The 19,854-nt window shown below is 46.5% G+C and overlaps 1 protein-coding gene across 1 annotated transcript in view; it reads right to left on the reverse strand.

The window, feature by feature from the left end:
* Positions 1-19,854, reverse strand: part of LOC144799843 (sodium/glucose cotransporter 4-like) — a 791,764-nt gene that overhangs the window by 457,694 nt on the left and 314,216 nt on the right. The window contains exon 5 of the mRNA XM_078671423.1: positions 16,812-16,917. Coding sequence (XP_078527549.1) covers positions 16,812-16,917 — 106 coding nt within the window. The remainder of the gene's footprint in view (positions 1-16,811; positions 16,918-19,854) is intronic.

Genomic DNA, 19,854 nt, shown 5'->3' on the forward strand with positions numbered 1-19,854 from the left:
AGTTGGCAAAGTCTTAAGTTGGTGCCTGGGAAGGCCTTTAAATTGATGGGATGCTGCTGGGCGTTGGTCCCAATAAAGCCCTCGAATTCGGACGTCAAAATATTTTTGCGTATCAAATCTCCTTCAGTGGGGCAAACTGACCGTACATTTAACGTCAACGCCAGTGGGTTGGACAGCAATTCTGGTCTCCGACAGGTCTCCAGGCAGATAGTTGGCAAAAAGTTTCTAAGTTTCACTTTTGCAGTTTGGGTACAGAATGAGTACACTCCAACACCTACTAAGAGTCCAGGACCTGGGGTTACCCCTTGAGTGTTAAGTCTCACTCCAACAGAGGCCAGCAGAAGGGCCTACTGAAGGTCCAGTAGGTAGTGGTCAGCTGGGACATTTCTGAGAAAGACCTCCAGAACTTTGTTGTGTACCTGTAAGAGTCATCCAACTGATCCCTGGAGTCACGTCTGCGATCCTGGGTTCAAGGGAAGAAGGTCCAATCTTCTTTCAAGTTTCATACAGCTCCACAGGACTGTTCTGAAAAGAGGTTCTGGGGTTACCAGTTGTGTACCCAGTGTCACCATTTTTGGATGGCAATTCATTTGTCCATCCCTAAATCAATTATAGGCAGTTCTTCCCCTCCTTCTGGGCTTGAGATCAGCCTGTCTGCAGAGACAAAGAAGAGGCAAGCCTGGGTGTGAGCTGTATCTTCCAGTGACAATGTAGGCACCCTTTGAAGTCTGGAAGGTGCTGGGCACAGCTCTGGGCTAGCATTGGAGCTCAGTCAGGGCTGGGTACAACCCCTTCAGAGAGGAGAGGGGCTTAGTAGAGGAGCACCCCTCGTCATACTCAAGGACCTTTTGTCCACTTTCTGGGAGAAGTACACGTCTCATCCCAGGGGAGTCATCACGGGACACTAGATACTGGTATCTAAGCCCTTTTGGTTAGGCACAGAAATGGCGACTCTTTCAAAAAATTCTATTTGTATAGTAGTAATATAAAATCCAACTTGTCCATTATATCAATTTTAAATTATCATTCAAATGAGTCCTTGAATTTTGGTTCTAGTGGCTCCCAAACTAAAGTTACACATAATGCATTATTATAATGTAACAACCCAGTATGTCTCTATGGGAGACGCAGCCTTGCAACAGTGAAAATGGCTTTGGAGATTTTTCACTGTCAGGACATGTAAAACATTAACTATACATGTCTTAGCTTTTGGATACTATGCACCCTGCTCTATGGGCATTTAGGATCTACGTAAGAGGTGACTTAAAGGTATTAAAAAGAATGTTTAATCCTGGCAAAACGTTTACTTTGGCAGTCCAAAATGGCAATTTAAAACTGCTGACAGGCTGAAAGTGACGGCCTGGAAACATGTTTTACAGGACTAGGGTAATGAGTGCTAGAGGCCACTTGAAGCATTTAATTAACTAGCCCTGGTTACATGTAGTACCATATAATAGGGATCTATAAATAAATCGAATATGCCAATCAGTTCTGTACTGCTTCTATATCATTTAGAGAGGAGATCACAAGTCCTGTACCTCTAGTTAGCAGGGGTAAAGTGCACACGGTCCGTTGACCAACCGAAAAAAGGTTCAGCAACAGAAGGCAACATTCTGGGGTGACACAACAGAAAGGGCAAATTCTCAACATTTGTACAATCTCTACATCCTCAAACTGGGAAGGCGGGCTTCTAAAGAAACATTAACTAGCAAAATGAAGCAAATGGGTTCTGCATATATAGTCCTCTGGATATTTTGTTTTGACTACCCAGTTTTTGGACTTTTACTGTAAACGCGTCTCACCACCTGAGTTTCACTTACAGTAAATTCACAATAATATGACTGAGCATGCTACCTGCCAGTGTCTGGCTTTTAAGATAAAGTTGCTGTTGTAAGAGGATCCACACTGGTTACCCATGATCACCTCTGTGTATGCACAGGTGTAGGTTGTGGATAAATAACTACTGTCTTGAGCATCCCAGGATCGGCACATAGGGAGCCAGTCACAGAAGAACATCTTCAGGATTGGTACTGACCTCAGTTTGACATTAAATTGTAAGTGAGTATTCATAGTGTAGGTCCGAAGTGCTTACTGAAGATTTGTGATGCTTTTATTGTGTTACACATTTTTAGGCGAAATCAGCCCTGAAGTACTTTTTCATTACAATTAGGCCTACAGGGTTCAGCAATGTATCCATCTGCATGTATGCACCTACATGTGGATTTACAGTCATTAACTTTCCATATACACACTTTATGGCATTTTCACATTTGCCTTCTTTCCCTGGCTCAGCTCAGAATAAGATTCCAGGTTTTTGACCCCCCCCCTACTGGGCCACGTTAATTATCATGCTCCCCTGCAGAGCGAGCAAAGGCCTCCCGTCACAAAAAAGCAATTAACAGCCCTGAGAAAGGAAGGGGTGGGGAGGAAACTTCATCTGTTAATTATCTTGTCAAACTACATCTCTGCTGGGCCAGCCAAGGACCACTCCAACAAAGGAGGGGGTCAGACCTCTGGGGCCAACACAAAGTGGAGGCTCACATTTGAAGTTTTGGAGGAAGAGGATCCGAAAGCTGTGCCAACTAGAGGCAGAGCTGAAGCTTTCAGGTGAGCTCTTTCCACTGACAACTTTAAGTTGCCATATTGGATTGTCCCACAATAATGTGCAGGAGGGTTGTGACAGGGGTGGAGTGATGTTGCGACATTGTAGGATTGACCAGAGGTGCCAGGTTCCTAGAGTTTCCCACCCCTCCTTAAAAGCCCCTGTACAAGGGAGACACGGATGAGAAGGCACTGGACCTAGGAGCCACAAGGTGCAATGATGCCCAGCTGGGAGAAGAAGACACTTGATGTCCTTCAAGGTATTTTGACTCCAGCAGACCCACAGTAATAGGATAGGCCTCTCCGGGGTCCGTAGTGACACCCTCCGTGGTACCTGTTAGAAATGGGGGTCTCTAGTTGGTAGAGGTAGGTACCTTTGTCCAAATAGGGACTTTTGATTCTAATCAGAATCAGGGGGATACACTTAAAAAACCCTGCTCACCCCCTTGGTAGCTTGGCACAAGCAGACAGCCTTATCTTAGAGGCAATGTGTAAAGCATTCGTGAACACATACAGTAACACAGTGAAAACACTACAAATGGACATCACACCAGTTTGGAAAAATAAGCAATCTTTACCTAAACTAACACAAGGCCAAACGACAAAATCTATACTCCATAACACAGTATCAAAAATAAGGCTCTTAAATGGTAAAAATAGTTCAGTTCACTGCAAGTTGTAAATGCAAAATTTTTCCCACAAAGTACCTTAGATGCGTCACGCAAAACAAACAAAAGGATCGCAGGGAAGGTGATGCATCAGTTTCTTGCTTCAGGGGAGGTGATGCTTCTGTTTCTTACTACAGCACAGGGGAGGTGATGCATCTGTTCCTTACTGGAGTGTTTCTTACTGTGTACCGGTGACGTCGGGACAAGATGGTGCCTCGATGCGTGGCGATGATCCGGTGCGATGCGACAAAATGGCGGCTTGATGCGATGCGATGGTCCGGTACGGTGCTGGATCATTTGCAGCCGCACGGATTTGTCGGCGATGCGTTGGGACGTGGTGGAGATGTGGTGCGCTTCTTCCTAGTTGCTCGGCAAGTGTTCGGAACCAAGTGTGGATGCGGCACACTTCTTCCCCGTGGCTCAGTGATGCGTCAGGAATCGGTGCAGGTGCGACACGCTTCTTCCTCGTTGCGTCGATCTTCCAGCTCCCAGCGACAAACAGCCTTTAGAGGTCCTAAAAAGCAGCAGGCACCTCTTTGCAGGTTTAAATTCCCGGCAAGGAAATTCAGGGCAGCTGGTGGTGAATTCTTTGTGTCCCTGAGACTTCAAAACAGGAGGCAAGCTCAATTTCAAGCCCTTGGAGATCTGTTCTTCAGGCAGGTGACAAAGCAAACAGCAAAGCCATTTTTCTCCTTTCCTTGGCAACAAGTAGCCACTGCAGGCCAAACCCAAACAGCAAACCGCACAGGGGCAGTAATCTTCCTCAGCTTCTCCGGCTCTTCTCCTTGGCAAAGGTTCCTCTTGAATTCCCAGAGGTGATCTAAAGGTCTGGGGTCTGGGTCCCCCTTTTTATACACACACATTCTTTGTTCTCTGAAGGCAGGGAGTGTCTGTACCCAGCAAGAAACAGATCTGTCCTCAATGGTGAGACCTGCCCCAGGCAGATGAAATAAAATCTCCTCCCCCTACTCTAAATCTAACCCAGGTCCATTCAGCCCAGCCCTGACTCATCAAACTGCCAGAGCCGCAGCCCTCCTCCAGCCCCTGTCACTCACAAGCCCGACATGCAATACACAAACCTAGCAGAGGCACACTGGATGGGTAGGCAAGAAAATTCCTACTTTCTGAAAGCTGTATTTTCAAACACAGAATGTAAAAATCACCCACACTAAAGGATGCACTTTACCAATCTGAGTTCAGGTGTACTAAACATTAATTTCCTATCTTGTTCCCAGGATATGTTTATAAGATGTTATAAGCAAACTGCCCATTCTGGTCTATGGGAACAGATAGCCTTGCAATAGTAAGAAACTAAATTGGCAGTATTTCACTGTCAGGACATGCCACACACATCAGGGCATGTCCTACCTTTCACATACAAAGCACAGTGCCCATAGGGGTACCTTGGGCCTACCTTAGGGGTGCTGCCAGGCTTATCTTTAGAGTGCCCAGACGAACACATGCATCACCCCTCCTTAAACAACTGCATTGGCTCCCTGTTGGACAGAGAGCAATATTTAAAGGCCTCTGTATCGCGCACAAAGCCATCTATGGCCAAGCCCCTAGCTACATCAAGGGCCGCCTAGCCAACTACACTCCTATTAGGGCGTTACGTTCCTCCGAGGCCAACTTTTTGACCTGCCCACGATTTAACAAGTCATCGAAAGGAGGAAGAGCCTTCTCCTCATCTATTCCCCACATTTGGAACAACCTGCCTGAGAACATACGCAAGGAACACGCCCTCCTACTGTTTAGGAAGAAATTAAAAACAGTAATTTTAGTAGAGGCATGGGCTGCAATCTGAGTCCCCTCTTGTAAAGGCTAGATCTCGGTTTCTGTTAGCGCTTAGAGATCTGCAGGTGATAATGCGCTTATAAATAAAAATTAACATAACATAACTAACATGCAGAAAAGGGAATGTTTGGGAACTGGCAAGTGTGTACACTTGCCAAGTCGACATGGCAGTCCCAGACTGCACACAGGCTGTGCAATGGCAGGCCAGAGTCACATTTTACAGGCTGCATCTGTGGGTGGCACAATCAGTGCTGCAAGCCCACCAGCAGCATTGGATTTACAGGCCCTGGGCACACACGGTGCACTGTACTAGGGACTGACAAGTAAATCAAATAACCGATCATGGAATCACTAATCCGTACAACGATTTACAATTGGGAGAACTTGCACTTTGGCACTGAACAGCAGTGGAAAATTGCCCAAAGCATCTACACCAGCAAAAACACAGCAGGCAACAGCAAAAAATGGAAGGGAGACTCATGCTAATGGTGCCAAGTCTAACAGTACCACTGAGTAACAGTTGGAGGAATGGACCTGCTGGGGGACTTCTGTTAACCGGTCACTGACACCACTGACAATACAGGTACCCTTCAAGATGCCAGGAAGCTTTGGGGTGTAGGATGCTTGGCAGGGAGGGTGTTTTGCTGTCTGGCTGCAGAGAGACTGCGCAGGATGCACTTACAATCTTGGAGACAACCAGAGGACAGGTCTGAAGCAGGGAGCTAGAAAAACCAGGTCTTCATGAAAGGTGCCCCTTTAGACGCCAGGAGACCTAACGTAAATGCTCCTGTGGCTAGGTCTGGCCACCAAGAGCACAACAAGACACAGATCGTAGAAATCTGTCCTACATGGCCGGAGAAACAGGCCTGGTATGTCTGGACCCCTAGGAACAAAAACTGAAAGAAAATGAAGCGCATAGTGCTCCGCTCAATTTTCTAAAAATACCACTAGAGTGGCCATGGCCTAAGGGTCAGTGCAACCACCATTGATTTTTTTGCCCTCATGAAGGGGCAGGCATGAGGCCGCCTCTCAGAGTTCTACCAAGGCCCAAAGGACTCAAAGCAACAGAGAGTGTCTTGGGGCACCCCAACTCCCCCGGACAAATGAAGCCACCTGGAGCACCACCATGTGCCTATGTTGCCGCTGGGGAGGCCAAAGACCTGGGAGCCATCTGGTGTTCCTCCGCTGCCTGCCATGCGTTTGTCTGGGGGCTGCACAGTGTACAAAGTCAGCACCCTTCTTTCCCTCTGCAAGATTGGGTGCAGTTGGAATGTTTGGCTTGCGTCTGTTGCTGATAGTGGACCGAGAGTGAGGCAACCAGCAGGGGACGCAGGTGGCTTGGGCCTCCCCACATGGCTCCCAATGTGAGATGAAGGCTTTTGGGTGCCCCAGGTAAGAGTGGGGCTCTGGTACAACAGAGTAGAAGTATGGAGCAGCAGGCTGTCTAACCGAGACAAAGCATTTTCAAGGCCACTCAAAATATCCATTAACTCTGCAAGGAGCGCCCCATAATGCCCTATGAGGGGCTGAAAAATGCACATTCCCCGAGGTGGAGCAGGGGTACCACCAGAATTCAACAAACGGTTTGGAGACAGTGCATGGAGTGCATCAGTCCCCCAAAAATATTTTTTTAAGACTCCCTACTTTTCCTGAGGGATTGAATTGGTGACCTCTGGAACAGTTCCCCATTGTTTCAAACAACCCTAAAGTTGGATCTTTTGTTCTTGAGCTCTGGAAGTTTCCTGGGCTAAGTTTTAATTATATTGCAGTAATTGGCATATTTTTAATTACTCAGATTGCCATTATGCCACATCGTGTAAATTCAGGTAAACATTTTAACATGAGAACTACTGTTCAGTTTATTTTTTAACTTCAGCGGCAATTTCAGGTAAATATTTTACCTTATCTGAAGCACATCACCACAAATCCGAATGTAAACTGCAGTGTTTTGAACATCAGTAAATAATAGTCAATTGTAAAAGGGCGGTTTAAGGCCTCTGCTACACTAAATAGCATCTGACAACGGTCTTTTTTCAAACAGATCATTTCTTGCCAATGTCCCCCCCCTGCGCCTCAGGAACATTTACACCATCAAACGTAGGGACTCCACCACATTAATGGACCCGCGCTACCAACTGTATTAACCACTCATTCTCAACGACTAGGGTATTGCTATGTGACCTTAGCAGATGTTAAATTAGAAGGGCCAACCATGGTCCCCATCTGTTTTTTAATTGCTCGTTATGAAGTTGCACTGATCAGATGAAGTTAATATTTCACTAAAAAGATAGATGGCCAGGTCTTTTTAATTATTTATGGATGAATCTTACTTTTTAACCCATTGTGATGATACGAATGGACTAAATGGACACCCTCAGGAGGATTCCCAGAGAAAAAACCAAAAAAACGAAATAAATGTTTTAAAGCTAAGACACAGCACTGAGACAAAATGCGTGTCTCTTGCACTATGTGTAAATATTTTAGTAATATCGATATACGTTTTTTATCATTGATAAATGTTTACCATTATAATGTTTTTATTAATCAAACAATAAATTTCTATCTATTTAGCAGCAGTTCCTTTAACATGGGTGGTCAACAAACATTGCAATTACATTTTTTACTCAAGAAGACTTTTGGGTAATTTTTCAGCAACAACTACACACAAGCAACCAAAAAATCAACTCAAAGTTACATTTTCGAGTTAAATTATTTCCCAAACTGACTATTCTGGTACTGGTGTTTGAGTTGGAGATACATTTCACATAATTAGGTGTAATTATGCATACTTTTGTGGTCATTTTTTGTAATCAGGCTGCACAAAATTACGCATGTCACACCCATTCCTACTCTGGAGTGCGGGGACCCCTCATGGAAGGCGCTCTGATTGAGGCAGCAGTCCGCATGAAGTATAAGACAGACTCAGAGATATCTGTGCTTGACTTTAAATGCTTTATTAATAATGTTGGTTATGAACAATGCAATGTTTTCTATTACAATTATTGCATTTCAGTATTGGTATTGCCCCCAGTATGCATGCATTATTTATAATGACACACCCTTATATTGTGACGTTGCATTCGGTTAGGTGGGCAGTATTGTGGTTATAGAGTTCAGAACCCAATAGGGGTGTAACATGATATAAGGGTTTCATGCAAGATACTTCCATCTACCCGAATGTGTGTATTTGCAATATAATGCGTAGTATTTAGTAGTGTATGTGTTTAATTAATGTCCTTTTTTTTTAAAATGGCACGGGACAAATTTTTATTGAGTGTGTTGCGAACCAACAGAATGGGGTTACTAGCTAACACCACCGACCCTGAGTAGAGGCCTTGGACTGTTCTGTTTCCCTATCCTGAGAGTGTCAATTGCTTAAATTAGGTGCTTGGTTCACTGGCGGGCTTATTATTTGTGAAGTGCGTCCTTTATAAACCACCTGTCAAAATAAATTACACTTCCCACTTCTTGATGAAACCCTCTTTTTTTTGTTGATGCTTGTAAAAAAAAATAGCAACATTTTCCACTAGAAAAAACATAAAAACTTGACGTTGACTCACCAGTTGGAAACTCTAACAATGACATCAGAAATTACAAAAAAAGTAAAAAGTGAAATGCTTGACGTTCTAGTGCAATGTTAAACTCACAAATCAACCTTGAGCACAAAAACGTTATCTTCTCTAGATGACTCTTTAATAGCTTCCTGAGCCAAAATAACTGGTCCTAAAGTGGAGGAATCCTAGCTTAAGTTATAACATGGGTACTCAAATCTTCCTCTCGGGGGCCAAATTGACAGTGTGGTTTGTGTCCGAGGGCCGCACCGGTGGGGGCGGGGTCAGTGGGGAAGGGGGCGGGGCTAGAGCAAAAAAAACTGTGACCATGAGGTTGATCACAGGTCCCTGCAGCGGACGCCTTCGTCCACTGAGCCACCAGACCTGGCATACACACACATCTCTCTCTCTCTCTCTCTCTCTCTCTCTCTCTCTCTCTCTCTCTCTCTCTCTCTATCTCTCTCTCCCTCTCTCCCTCTCTTTCTCCCTCTCCCTCCCCCTATCTCCCTCTCTCCCTCCCTCTCTCTCCCTCTCTCTCCCTCTCTCCCTCTGTCTCTCTGTCTCCCTCTGTCTCACTCACTCTGACTGTCTCACTCCCTCTCTCCATCTCTCCCTCTGTTTCATTCACTCTCTCTGTCTCCCTTTATCTCTGTTTCCTTCTCCCTCACTCTATTTCCCTCTCCCTCACTCTATTTTCCTCTCCCTCACTCTATTTCCCTCTCTCTCCTTCCCTTTCCCTCCTTCCCTCTGTCTCCCTCTGTCTCCTTCCCTCTCCTTCATTCCCTCTGCCTCCCTCTCTCTCCTTCCCTCTCCCTCACTTTGAGGTCTCCCTCACTCTGAGGTCTCCCTCACTCTGAGGTCTCCCTCCCTCTGAGGTCTCCCTCACTCTGAGGTCTCCCTCTCTCTTCTTCCCTCTCCCTCACTCTGCATTCTCCCTCTCTCTCCTTTCCTCCCCCTTACTCTGAGCTCTCCCTCTCTCTGAGGTCTCCCTCTCTCTCCTTCCCTCTCCCTCACTCTGATGTCTCCCTCCCTCTGTCTCCCTCACTCCGAGGTTTACCTCTCTCTCCTTCCCTCTGTCTCCCTCACTCTGAGGTTTCCCTCTCTCTGAGGTCTCCCTCTCTCTGAGGTCTCTCTCGCTCTCCTTCTGTCTCCCTCGCTCTGTCTCCCTCGCTCTCCCTCCCTCCCTTGCTCCCCCTCCCTTCCTCCCTCTCCCTCCCTCCCTCGCTTTCCCTCCCTCCCACGCTCTCCCTCCCTCGCTCTCCCTCCCTTGCTCTCCCTCCCTCGCGATCCATCTCCCTCCCTCGCTCTCCCTCGCTTGCTCTCCCTCCCTCGCTTGAAATTGAAATTAAAATATTTATAAAGCGCACGACTACCAGGCGGTTTCTTGGCGCTAGGGATGCGAACCCGTGGACAAAGGGAGGGGTAGGCCGCTAGTGTGGAAAAGCTTGAATGAAAAGAAATGTTTTCAATGCTTTCCGGAACTCTAGGTAATGGGAGGAAGAGGGGGTAGGGGAGAGGTGTTCCAGAAAGCGGGGGCTAGAGTGGAAAATGTAACGCCTCCCGACTTCTTCTTCCTGAAGCGAGGAACAGATAGAAGAGATTGCGAGGAGGGGCGCAGCTCTCTACTGGGGAGGTAGGCCTTAATTTCGGAGGCAATAAAACCAGGGGCTGTCCCTGCGCGGGCCTGGAAAGTAATGCAGCCCATCTTGAACAAGGCGCGCTCCCGGATGGGCAGCCAATGCAAAGCTTTTAGCAGAGGGGTGACGTGATGAGACTTGGAAAGATAGTAAACAAGTCGGGTGGCCTGGTTTTGAACCAGTTGAAGTCGCCGAAGACTGTATGCGGGTACGCCAGTATACAAAGCATTGCCGTAGTCTAGGCGGGAGATGACCATAGCTGAAAGGATTATTTTAAAAGCGGAAAAAGAAAAGAAAAGTGAGATCTTTCGAATAGTGCTGAGAGTGAGGAAACAGGAAGAAACGACTCAGCTAATCTGGGAGTGCAAAGTGAGATGAGCATTTAATTTTATCCCTAGGGTCTTGACAGAAAAGGAGGGGGTAGGAGGAGAACCCAAAGAGGAAGGCCAGAACAAAGAATTCCAGGGACTGGAGGAACCACCTGTCAAAACCAGCTCGGTTTTATCAGGGTTGAGCTTCAGGTGGTTGTGGTTCATCCAGTCCCTGATGAAGAACATAACAGATTGAAAATTGTGAATGGACTCTGGGGAGGAGGATAAATTAAAAATAAGCTGGAGGTCTTCGGCGTAGTTGTAAATCGTGACCTCCATCTGCTGTAGTGCAAAAATAAGAGGGGAAAGGTACAGATTAAACAAAAGAGGGGACAGAGAAGACCCTTGTGGAACCCCGCACTGAACCTTACGAGAGGGAGCAAAGAAATCAGCCAGGTGGACGGCCTGTGTGCGGTCCCTCAAGAAGGAGGAAAGCCAGACCAAGGCAGTTCCACTGATGCCAGCCGCCCCGACACGGGAGAGAAGGATGGAGTGGTCGACCGTGTCGAAGGCGGCGGATAAATCAAGAAGAACCAAGGCTTGAGGTTGGTTAGTGTCCATGCCCTCTCTGAGGTTGTCAATAACAGAGAGGACTACCGACTCCGTGGAATGCGCGGGGCGGAGCCCACCTGTCGGGAGGCTAAACAGCCATTCTCCTCAGCGAAGACGCTGAGTATTCTGGTGACGTGGCGTTCCAATATTTTTCCTAAGAAAGGTAGGAGGGCCATTTTTTTCTCTTTGAGTTCAGCATTAAACCACCTATTGGCGTCGTAGGGGCGCCTGGCAGTAACTCGTCTTAGGGGGGCCACTTGATCACAGCCTCTGGCGAGCCATTTGTTAAGGATGCCCTCTTGGGAAGAGGAGGGAAGATCTTGAAGGTTAGGACTAGAGGCAGAAAGAGAGGAACAGAGTGATGTCATGTAAACGTAGTTCCTATTGCGTGCCCAGGTATTCCTAGGAAGAGGAGGGTTCTTAGCAAGGCTGGGGTGCAAAAAAAAAGAAATTAAAAAATGATCAGACCAGGCACATGGGTAGACAACAGGGGAGGAAACAGGACAATTGAGTGACCAAACCTGATCCAGGGTGTGACCGTGAATATGGGTAGGGGTGTGAACATGGGACAGGAAATTAAAAGAACAAAGCGATTCCGAGAACTCTTTGGATAAGAGGTCCTCGGCAGGGTCGGAGGGCCAAAAGTTAAAATCACCTAGCACCAGAATAGAGGAATAATTCACCATCAAGGTAGCCAGCAGGTCCTGGACATCAGGAAGAAAATGTGGAATTTGTTGTGGAGGGCGATACATGAGCAGGCATGTCAAGGCTGTTAGGAAAGAGGCAGAGCGAACGACTAAATAGTCGACCGCTGTGATGGGGGGAGCTGACAGTAGCTGGAAGTGAAGTCCAGAGCGGACAATCAAGGCAACGCCACCGCCAGCCTTCCCAGCTGGTCGGTCGGCGCGGAGAGCATAGTAAGAGGAGGGGAGGGCAGCTAAAAGAATAGGAAGGGAATCCGAGCAGAACCAAGTCTCTGTGAGAAACAGAAGATCAGGCTTATGCGTGTCAAGCAGAACGAATAGTTCATGGTGGTGCTTGACCGCGGATCTAGTGTTCAAAAGAAAGACTGAGATTCCAGGGGCAGCACAAGGTGAAAGAGGCGGCTCCGGTGGAGTAAAGGGGAGAGGGGACGGGGCCAGAGTGCAGGGAGTGGGAGAAATCTGCCTAAGGCCGAGTTTGGAAATAATGGCAATGGTGGAACCAGCCAGTGACCACGAACATTGTAAGGATCGGAGCTGGGCTGACGAATATGTTAAAAAATGGGCATAGTAGGGTGCCCCTAGCCCCGGCCGTCCGGGCGCAGACGGGCTTGCCTTTGGCGTGCCGCCGGTAAGCCCGCTGCGTGCGTCCGCTGCGCGTGCACATGGGGAGGTCTTTAAATAGGGGAGGAGCGGAGGACTGCAGCGCTGACCTGGGCAGCCTCTGTGCCCCGATCCAAGATGGCGGCCGCTACCCCGTCAGCCCGCCGGTTCATGCGGCACTCAGCCGTGCCGAATCGGGACTCGGGGAGCAGGGACCAGCAGGGTAAAAGTCAGCGCAATATAAAAGTTATAAAACAACAGGTTTAAAATGCCGCTTTTGTACTCAAAGTGGCAAGAAATAACAAGGACCTTCACACACAGCAACAGCAGACGCGAACCTCTGGGTCGCTCGCATCCACTGCGCGTGAGCATGGGGAGACCTTTAAATAGGGGAGGAGCGCGAGGACTGCAGCGCTGACCTGGGCAGCCTCTATGCCCCGATCCAAGATGGCGGCCGCTACCCCGTCAGCCTGCCGGTTCAAGCGGCACTCAGTCGTGCCGGATCAGGACTCGGGGAGCAGGGAGACTCTTGCTCTCCCTCGCTTGCTCTCCCTAGCTTGCTCTCCCTCCCTCCCTCGCTTGCTTCCTCGCTTGCTCTCCCTCGCTCTCCCTCGCTCTCCCTCCCTCCCTCGCTTGCTCTCCCTCCCTCACTCCCTCGCTTGCTCTCCCTCCCTCCATCGCTTGCTCTCCCTCCCTCGCTCCCTCGCTTGCTCTCCCTCCCTCCCTCGCCCTCGCTCTCCCTCCCTCGCTCTCCCTCCCTCACTCTCCCTCCCTCACTCTTCCTCCCTCGCTCTCCCTCCCTCGCTCTCCCTCGCTTGCTCTCCCTCCCTCCCTCGCTCTACCTCGCTTGCTCTCCCTCCCTCCCTTGCTCTCCCTCCCTTCCTCTCCCTCGCTCCCTCGCTTGCTCTCCCTCCCTCCCTCTGTCTCCCTCCCTCACTCTCCCTCACTCCCTCGCTTGCTCTCTCTCCGTCGCTTGCTCTCCCTCCCTCCCTTGCTTTCCCTCCTCACCCTGCCTGTGTGTGCCCGGGCTGTGACAGCTTCCAGGCGCACACACACAGCCGCACCCAAGCACTTCACAGTTCTTTAAAAGACCATTGGCATGTTAATGAGGCTTTGTTCACCTCTCAGCGCCCCTGCAGCCCCACTCTGACTATGGCAGGAATTGCCTGGCCCCCACAGAGCAGCAGAGTCTGAGTCGAGCTCTGGTTGCAGAAACTCTTAAAAAAACAACAACAAAAAAAAACTCGGGTATGATGTCTGCAAGGTCCGCGGGCCGCCAAGGAAGGCTTGCCGAGCCGCCACCGGCCCCCCGGCCGTACTATGACTACCCCTGAGTTATAAGATGCGCCTTCATCTACGCCATTTTCCCGATTTCCTAAACACCGGCCATGTCAAACTCTGACTGAAGAAATGTGGTAGTGATCCAGTAGATTCTAACAACCACAAGTCAATCACAGGCCTCCATTTCTTGCCTGTCTCGATAGCAGCCTAGCTGCTCATCTGAAGAGTTGTATCTCAGACAATAACTTTCTTGCCGACCTCCAATCTAGGTTTAGATCAAAATGTAGCTCCAAGTCTGTTGTTCTCCATTATGTCTATGACGCACTTAGAAACAAAGACAAAGATGAGTCTTGTCTCCTGGTACTTGTTGACCTCTCTGTGGTGTCCAATACCAAACACCTTAAAAATACTCCTATATACACCCCCAAAACCATGATACCATGACACATAACAGACTTGGCTTCCTATCTAAGCAGGCGATGACATCATCGCTAGTTAACAGGACCTGAGGTTCATCCTCAATAGGAGACTCCATCTGGAGGAACGCATGAAACATTTGGCCAAAGACGCACATCTCCAACTGAGGATTTTATGAAAATTAAAACATTGCCTTCCAAACTAAATCTAAACAAGTCAAGTCTTAAATTTAACAAAATCAGCTATATCAATGCCCTCCTCATTGACCATCCCAAAGCTGGGCTTGCACCTTTGACAGCAATAGCCTATTCAAGTGCAGATATTTCAGATGACACCTGCCAAAGAGAGAACAAAGCACTCCAGTGGTGAAGGATATCCAATGGTTCATGTTCAAAGCAAGATATTACTACAAACCTGCCTTCTTTAACTGTAATGCATACCATCTGCATGCACCAAAATGCCTACCACAAAAACTTCAAATACCTTGGGGAGCCTGCTATCCGAACAGCAACACAGATCTACATCTAGTTGTTGTCAAAGCACTGAAATAAGAAACAACGACAGAGGCCTTCACTAGCGCAGTGCCATAGTGCCATAGCTATGAAGCTCCATCAGACTCTACCCCAGGAAAGCACCCACTCTAAACCTAATTCAAATTTGAACTCATAAAATAGTATCCCCAAGATATGCTCAGGTTGGCCTTGTGAAACAAAGGACTTGTGTACGTGGGAGTGGAGCGGACTTCCTGGGCGGAATTGCAGTTCCCTCGTTCATAAATGTGCTGGTGTTTTGACGCCCAGATTTCTTGGATGCTGGAGCACTGGGTCTAATTTTACCTCCCAGGATATCAGACCTGTGAAATAATCCTAAGAATAGAATGCATTGTAGACCAGCCCCGGTCCCTGCCCTCACTAAACCTGCCGGAAGGCATGTGGAGGATGTAATGATCCTACCTCCCACATAACATACTCACCTACCTTTTCCTATTCTAGCCGCCACTCTTGTCTGACATCCTTCCCTGCACCTGCCCAGTCACACAAAGACACCACCTGCTTAGAGGAGGTTGTAAATGTGTGTTCTAGTTCCACAAATTGGGAATTCCAAGCCAATTTCTGCCTGGTATTCTAAGGTCTACACCGTTATTCCTTATTCTGTGGGATCTATCTTGTAGTAGGAAGAAAGATGCATGAATTAACTGCCAAAATCATTAACTCTGGACACCTGATGTTTCTGCACACTTATATAACCCATGGCGATACATACGTGCAATGACCTGTCACTTATCTCTGCATGCCGACTGATCCTAACTCATGTCAATATACAGTTACACGAAATTGTCACTGATCCTTTATTTCCTTGAACATTTGTCCTGCAATTGCAGTTCCAGTGTCAAAATGACCTTAACAGACATGCGTGGAAAACATATATAGTTCTACTATACATGTTTTGCACGCTTGTCTGTTAAGGTCATTCTGACACTGGAACTATTTTCTCTTTATTGCAAATGCTTTTTCTGCACAGCATTCTAAGGCCCTTGTTGCATGGTCCATGCCATAGAAAACAATGTAATCAAATACACTAAAATTAAATGATATAAAAAATAAATGAATGCATCACTGTTTCAGTACATTAGTGCTTGCATTACACTTTTTAAATACCAACACCAGTTTGCTTCTAGGTTTCGAGAATCAGGGTCATGAACGTTATTATAATATTTTTGAGGTTGAAGCAAAGTTTTGCAGCACTATGTCCAGCAGTGAAAATGCCAGAAAAGCAAAGCCTTTTGGTAGACAAAAAACGTAGGTATAAATGACAACCACTGTAAGTGAACCTTCAACTAAATCACTAGTGAAATCCACTCCTGTGCTACATATTAGAGGCGCCTATGAACATTTTTTAAGGACACTGTGAGACCAATACCATACATTAACTCGGAAGCCAGCTAATTACATTTCTTGTTTTAAAAAATTAAAAAAAACGAACCTTCTTGCAAGCATTGATCACCTTCCTCAGTGGCCTGTGTATAACGCTTATGATGGGGCCTGAAGGCCTGGATCTTTGGATTAACTTTGCACCTAGTCTGATCTGCTGCGAACAGCACCTCGAGCCCCTCACACGTGAGTAGCTGTGCATTTCAAACGCTGATTGATTGATTGATGAGAGAGAGTTCATTGGCCCCCTTTTTTCGTCCTTCCCATCTTGCAGTGCAGTACTCTTCTGCACAAAGCCTAATTGCCGCATCTCAATGCTGCTTTCAGTGTGTTTCTGGCTTATGGTTCACACAGGTGTATCACATATGTCCTTGTATATTCACACTGGTGTTAGCGAAGGCTGTCTTGGAGCAATCTACCTGACTGTTGTCAAAAGAGGATACAAAGTGGCCGAAATGGGGCTGGCACTGACATATACAAACCACACTGACCCCCACTTCAGAGTATACAGGTTGGTGCCATCACATATGAGTTAATTATTAAGCAACATCATTATGCAAAGAAAGTTGGGAGTCGACATAGCAAAGGAGATTTCATTGTCGCAAGACCACCCACGTGAGGGGAGAGGAGTGACAATGAGGATGCCCCAGAGCCAGGTCTGTGCGTCCTGACAACCCACGTGCTTGGAAAGAAGACATATTTACCCGTGATGGTGTAGATGCCAGTCACTGCCAGTAGCACAACTGTGGACAGGTAGAGGTCCCAGCCCAGGGCCACCTGGATGAAGAGCGCGCCGGAGAAAAGGTCTACCTGCAATAAAGACAAGCATCATTTGCATCTGGCAGCAAGGGGCGTGACATCCAAGTGACCTCTAGGCGTTCATTGATTACAGTAAGCGTTAGAGATGCATCTTACATTTATGGGTTAAATTACATGTTTGTAGGAAACTGGAGTGTGTGTAAAGAAGAATCAGAGAACCACCACCAAAGCATGAACAAGTGTTAGATGGTAACAAGGTGGCGAGGCGAAAGTTATAAAGATTGTCGACATTGCAGAAAAACTTTGACTAAAAGACACCACATCAGAAAGCAGGAAGATTACGCTTTTTACACATAAATGAAGGGAGAAAGGTTGAGCCTACCACAGAAATCTGGTTTGACCTTATGGAACCTTCTCCTCCCAAAGACGAGTCTATCTTGACGACGATCAGGGTATTTCTGGTAACCATAGGTCAGCCTACAGCCAGCCCTTCACATGAATGCAAATCCAGACACTAAAACAGAAGGGACTCAACAGGGCTCTCCATAAGTGGTCCTAAGAGCGAGAATGACCTCCTCGTTACTGAGGCAGTCTTAAGAGCAAGAATGACCTCCCTGTTAATGAGAATGTCCTTAGAGCGAAAATGACCTCCCAGGAAATAATACTGTCCTAAGAGCCAGAATGCCTTCCTTGTCACTGAGACTGTCCTAAGAATCAGAATGAGCTCGCTAGAAGTAAGACTGTCCCTCTTAGCTAATCGTACAAGTGATATCGGAGGCGCTCTTTCACCCTACCAAAAGTCCTTCTCACTCACTAGTAGTTTCTGTGGCAGTCAGGGCCTACATATTGTACACAGCCCCTTTTTAAGTCAAGCATTCAAGACCTCTTGTATATACTTTAGTATATACTTATTATATACTTATATGTGTATGTACTTTGTGGGCTCTGGAGATCAGCCCTAGAACTTGTCTGCTTCTGCTTAGGGACTTTTTTTCTGTTCAACTGCCTCTATTTAACTGTCTTGATAGAAAACAACCAGCAGAGGTCAGTAAAATACCAGAACCAATGTAGCATTCTCTAGATTCCAGTCCATGGAAATTGTCTTCCACAAGCACCCTTAGACAATAATTTTTTTCTCAAATCTTGTATGTATTTCCAGTGATATGACCACCGAAGGCCCCGAGTTCATATTAAAAATAGAGCTTTGGACTATATAACTTCCCGCTGAAAGGCAATATTTCTCTCCATGTGTTCCCATACCTGGTGTGTCACGCAGTTTGGTGCTTACTTTCCCACCATGTTAAAGAACAGTAGATGATTCAGCACCCAGGCTAATGTGCTGCATAGCTAAATACATATAAGGCCCCAAAGGCGTGACCGATTGCATTGCAAATGATTGTTTAACTAATGCCTAATCTGTAAATAGGAATCCATCTCTTGGGTAAGCATCCACCCTTAGCAATGTGCGGCACTGCACTTCTCTTCAAGGCTTTTTCAATATTTTTAAAATTACATAAATAAAGGAGGCAAAGAGTAGGCCTGGGCAAGATTTCTGTTCCACTGCTTCCATATTTCCTTTGTTACACACCATTCCTGAAATGGCATCAAGAGGCCATGTGGTGTAATTATGCTTCCTTCACTGCAAAATGTTAGCACCAAAGCATAGGAATAACGTGAATAGTCACAATGCAGGTGACTGTTGTTTACAGCACTTGTGTTTTTGTGCGACAAATGCGTACTCGTGCCCAGAATGGCGCAAGAACAAATTTCACCCTTTAATATAGCACAAAATGCCAGTTTTTCGGGTTTCCATAACTTTTGTGCAATTTCACGTAAGTTTGCGGAATCCAATTATAAAAATTGTGCACACCACTAGTAAAGAGCTTTCACTTCTTGTGTAATAGTCTCTGCCAGTGAGATGCCGTTGAACAACTCCAAGAAGGTGCGGGCATAGGTGCTGGAAGCAGGGTCGCGTGGGGTGCTGCAGCATCACGAAAATTGTCATGTTGGATTTCAGAAGGTGAATGAGCAATAAAAATGCCTTTACATTTTGCTTTTATCTTGTCACAGTTGCTGTACTTGAAAGACAGACGGCAAGTATCAGACTGCTTCTTGAGAGAAACTGTTTCTTATTGTAACACAGAGATAGGTGTTTGCCGATTGATGTTTGCAAAGTCAGAGTATTTTTTAAAAGTGAACTATTTGACACTCCTGCTGGGGTACTGGGACTGTGAAAAGAAAGGCTGTAGGGTGACATTTTTACTAACACACAACACAATTCAAATATCTCTAAATTAACTGTCTACATATTTGAGAAGAAAAAGCAGTTAGGATACCAAAATGAATTTCTTTTTTATAACTCTGAAGCGTAATGAAAACAAAGATTTTATTTCGATTAAAATGTATCTAGACACTTTATTTGGAGATTTGCAGATTGCAAATATTTGATAAAACGTGATTTCCACACATTGTTGTTTTTGCACTGTCCCATTTTATCAGTAAAACTTTTTACATTTGTTCAAATGTGGTGGCTATTTCAATGGAAAGTGTGATGTCCATAAATGAGAGTGCAGAACACAAGCTACGTACTTCACCCTTATCACTCTCTTGCTCAATACATTTGCTATACTTGATCTTTGTGTGACGCTAGGGTTTTTACAACCCCTATGACTTCAGTGATGTAACATTAATGGGGCACCCCCACACCGCCACCCTGAAAATTGTTCCAACACCACGAGGTGCAGGATTATTAACCTACAGAATAGTGACTGCAATCACACATCATGTGCTACTACCGCCACAGTCCAAAGAAAATATGGCATGGCTGCTTCTCAGGACAGGTCTTGATGTGCATAGATGGGTGAACTTTACCCTGAGCGTTGGAAATTGGGTTAGTGGTTGAGGGGAGTGAAAACTCTACTCAAGCTGCAACCACAATTCTTGTTAGGGTGAAATACATTAATTAAGTGACTGAAAGAAATATTCCAG

The sequence above is a fragment of the Lissotriton helveticus genome, chromosome 1_2 (genome assembly GCF_964261635.1).
Source record: "Lissotriton helveticus chromosome 1_2, aLisHel1.1, whole genome shotgun sequence".
Taxonomy (NCBI): Eukaryota; Metazoa; Chordata; class Amphibia; order Caudata; family Salamandridae; genus Lissotriton; species Lissotriton helveticus.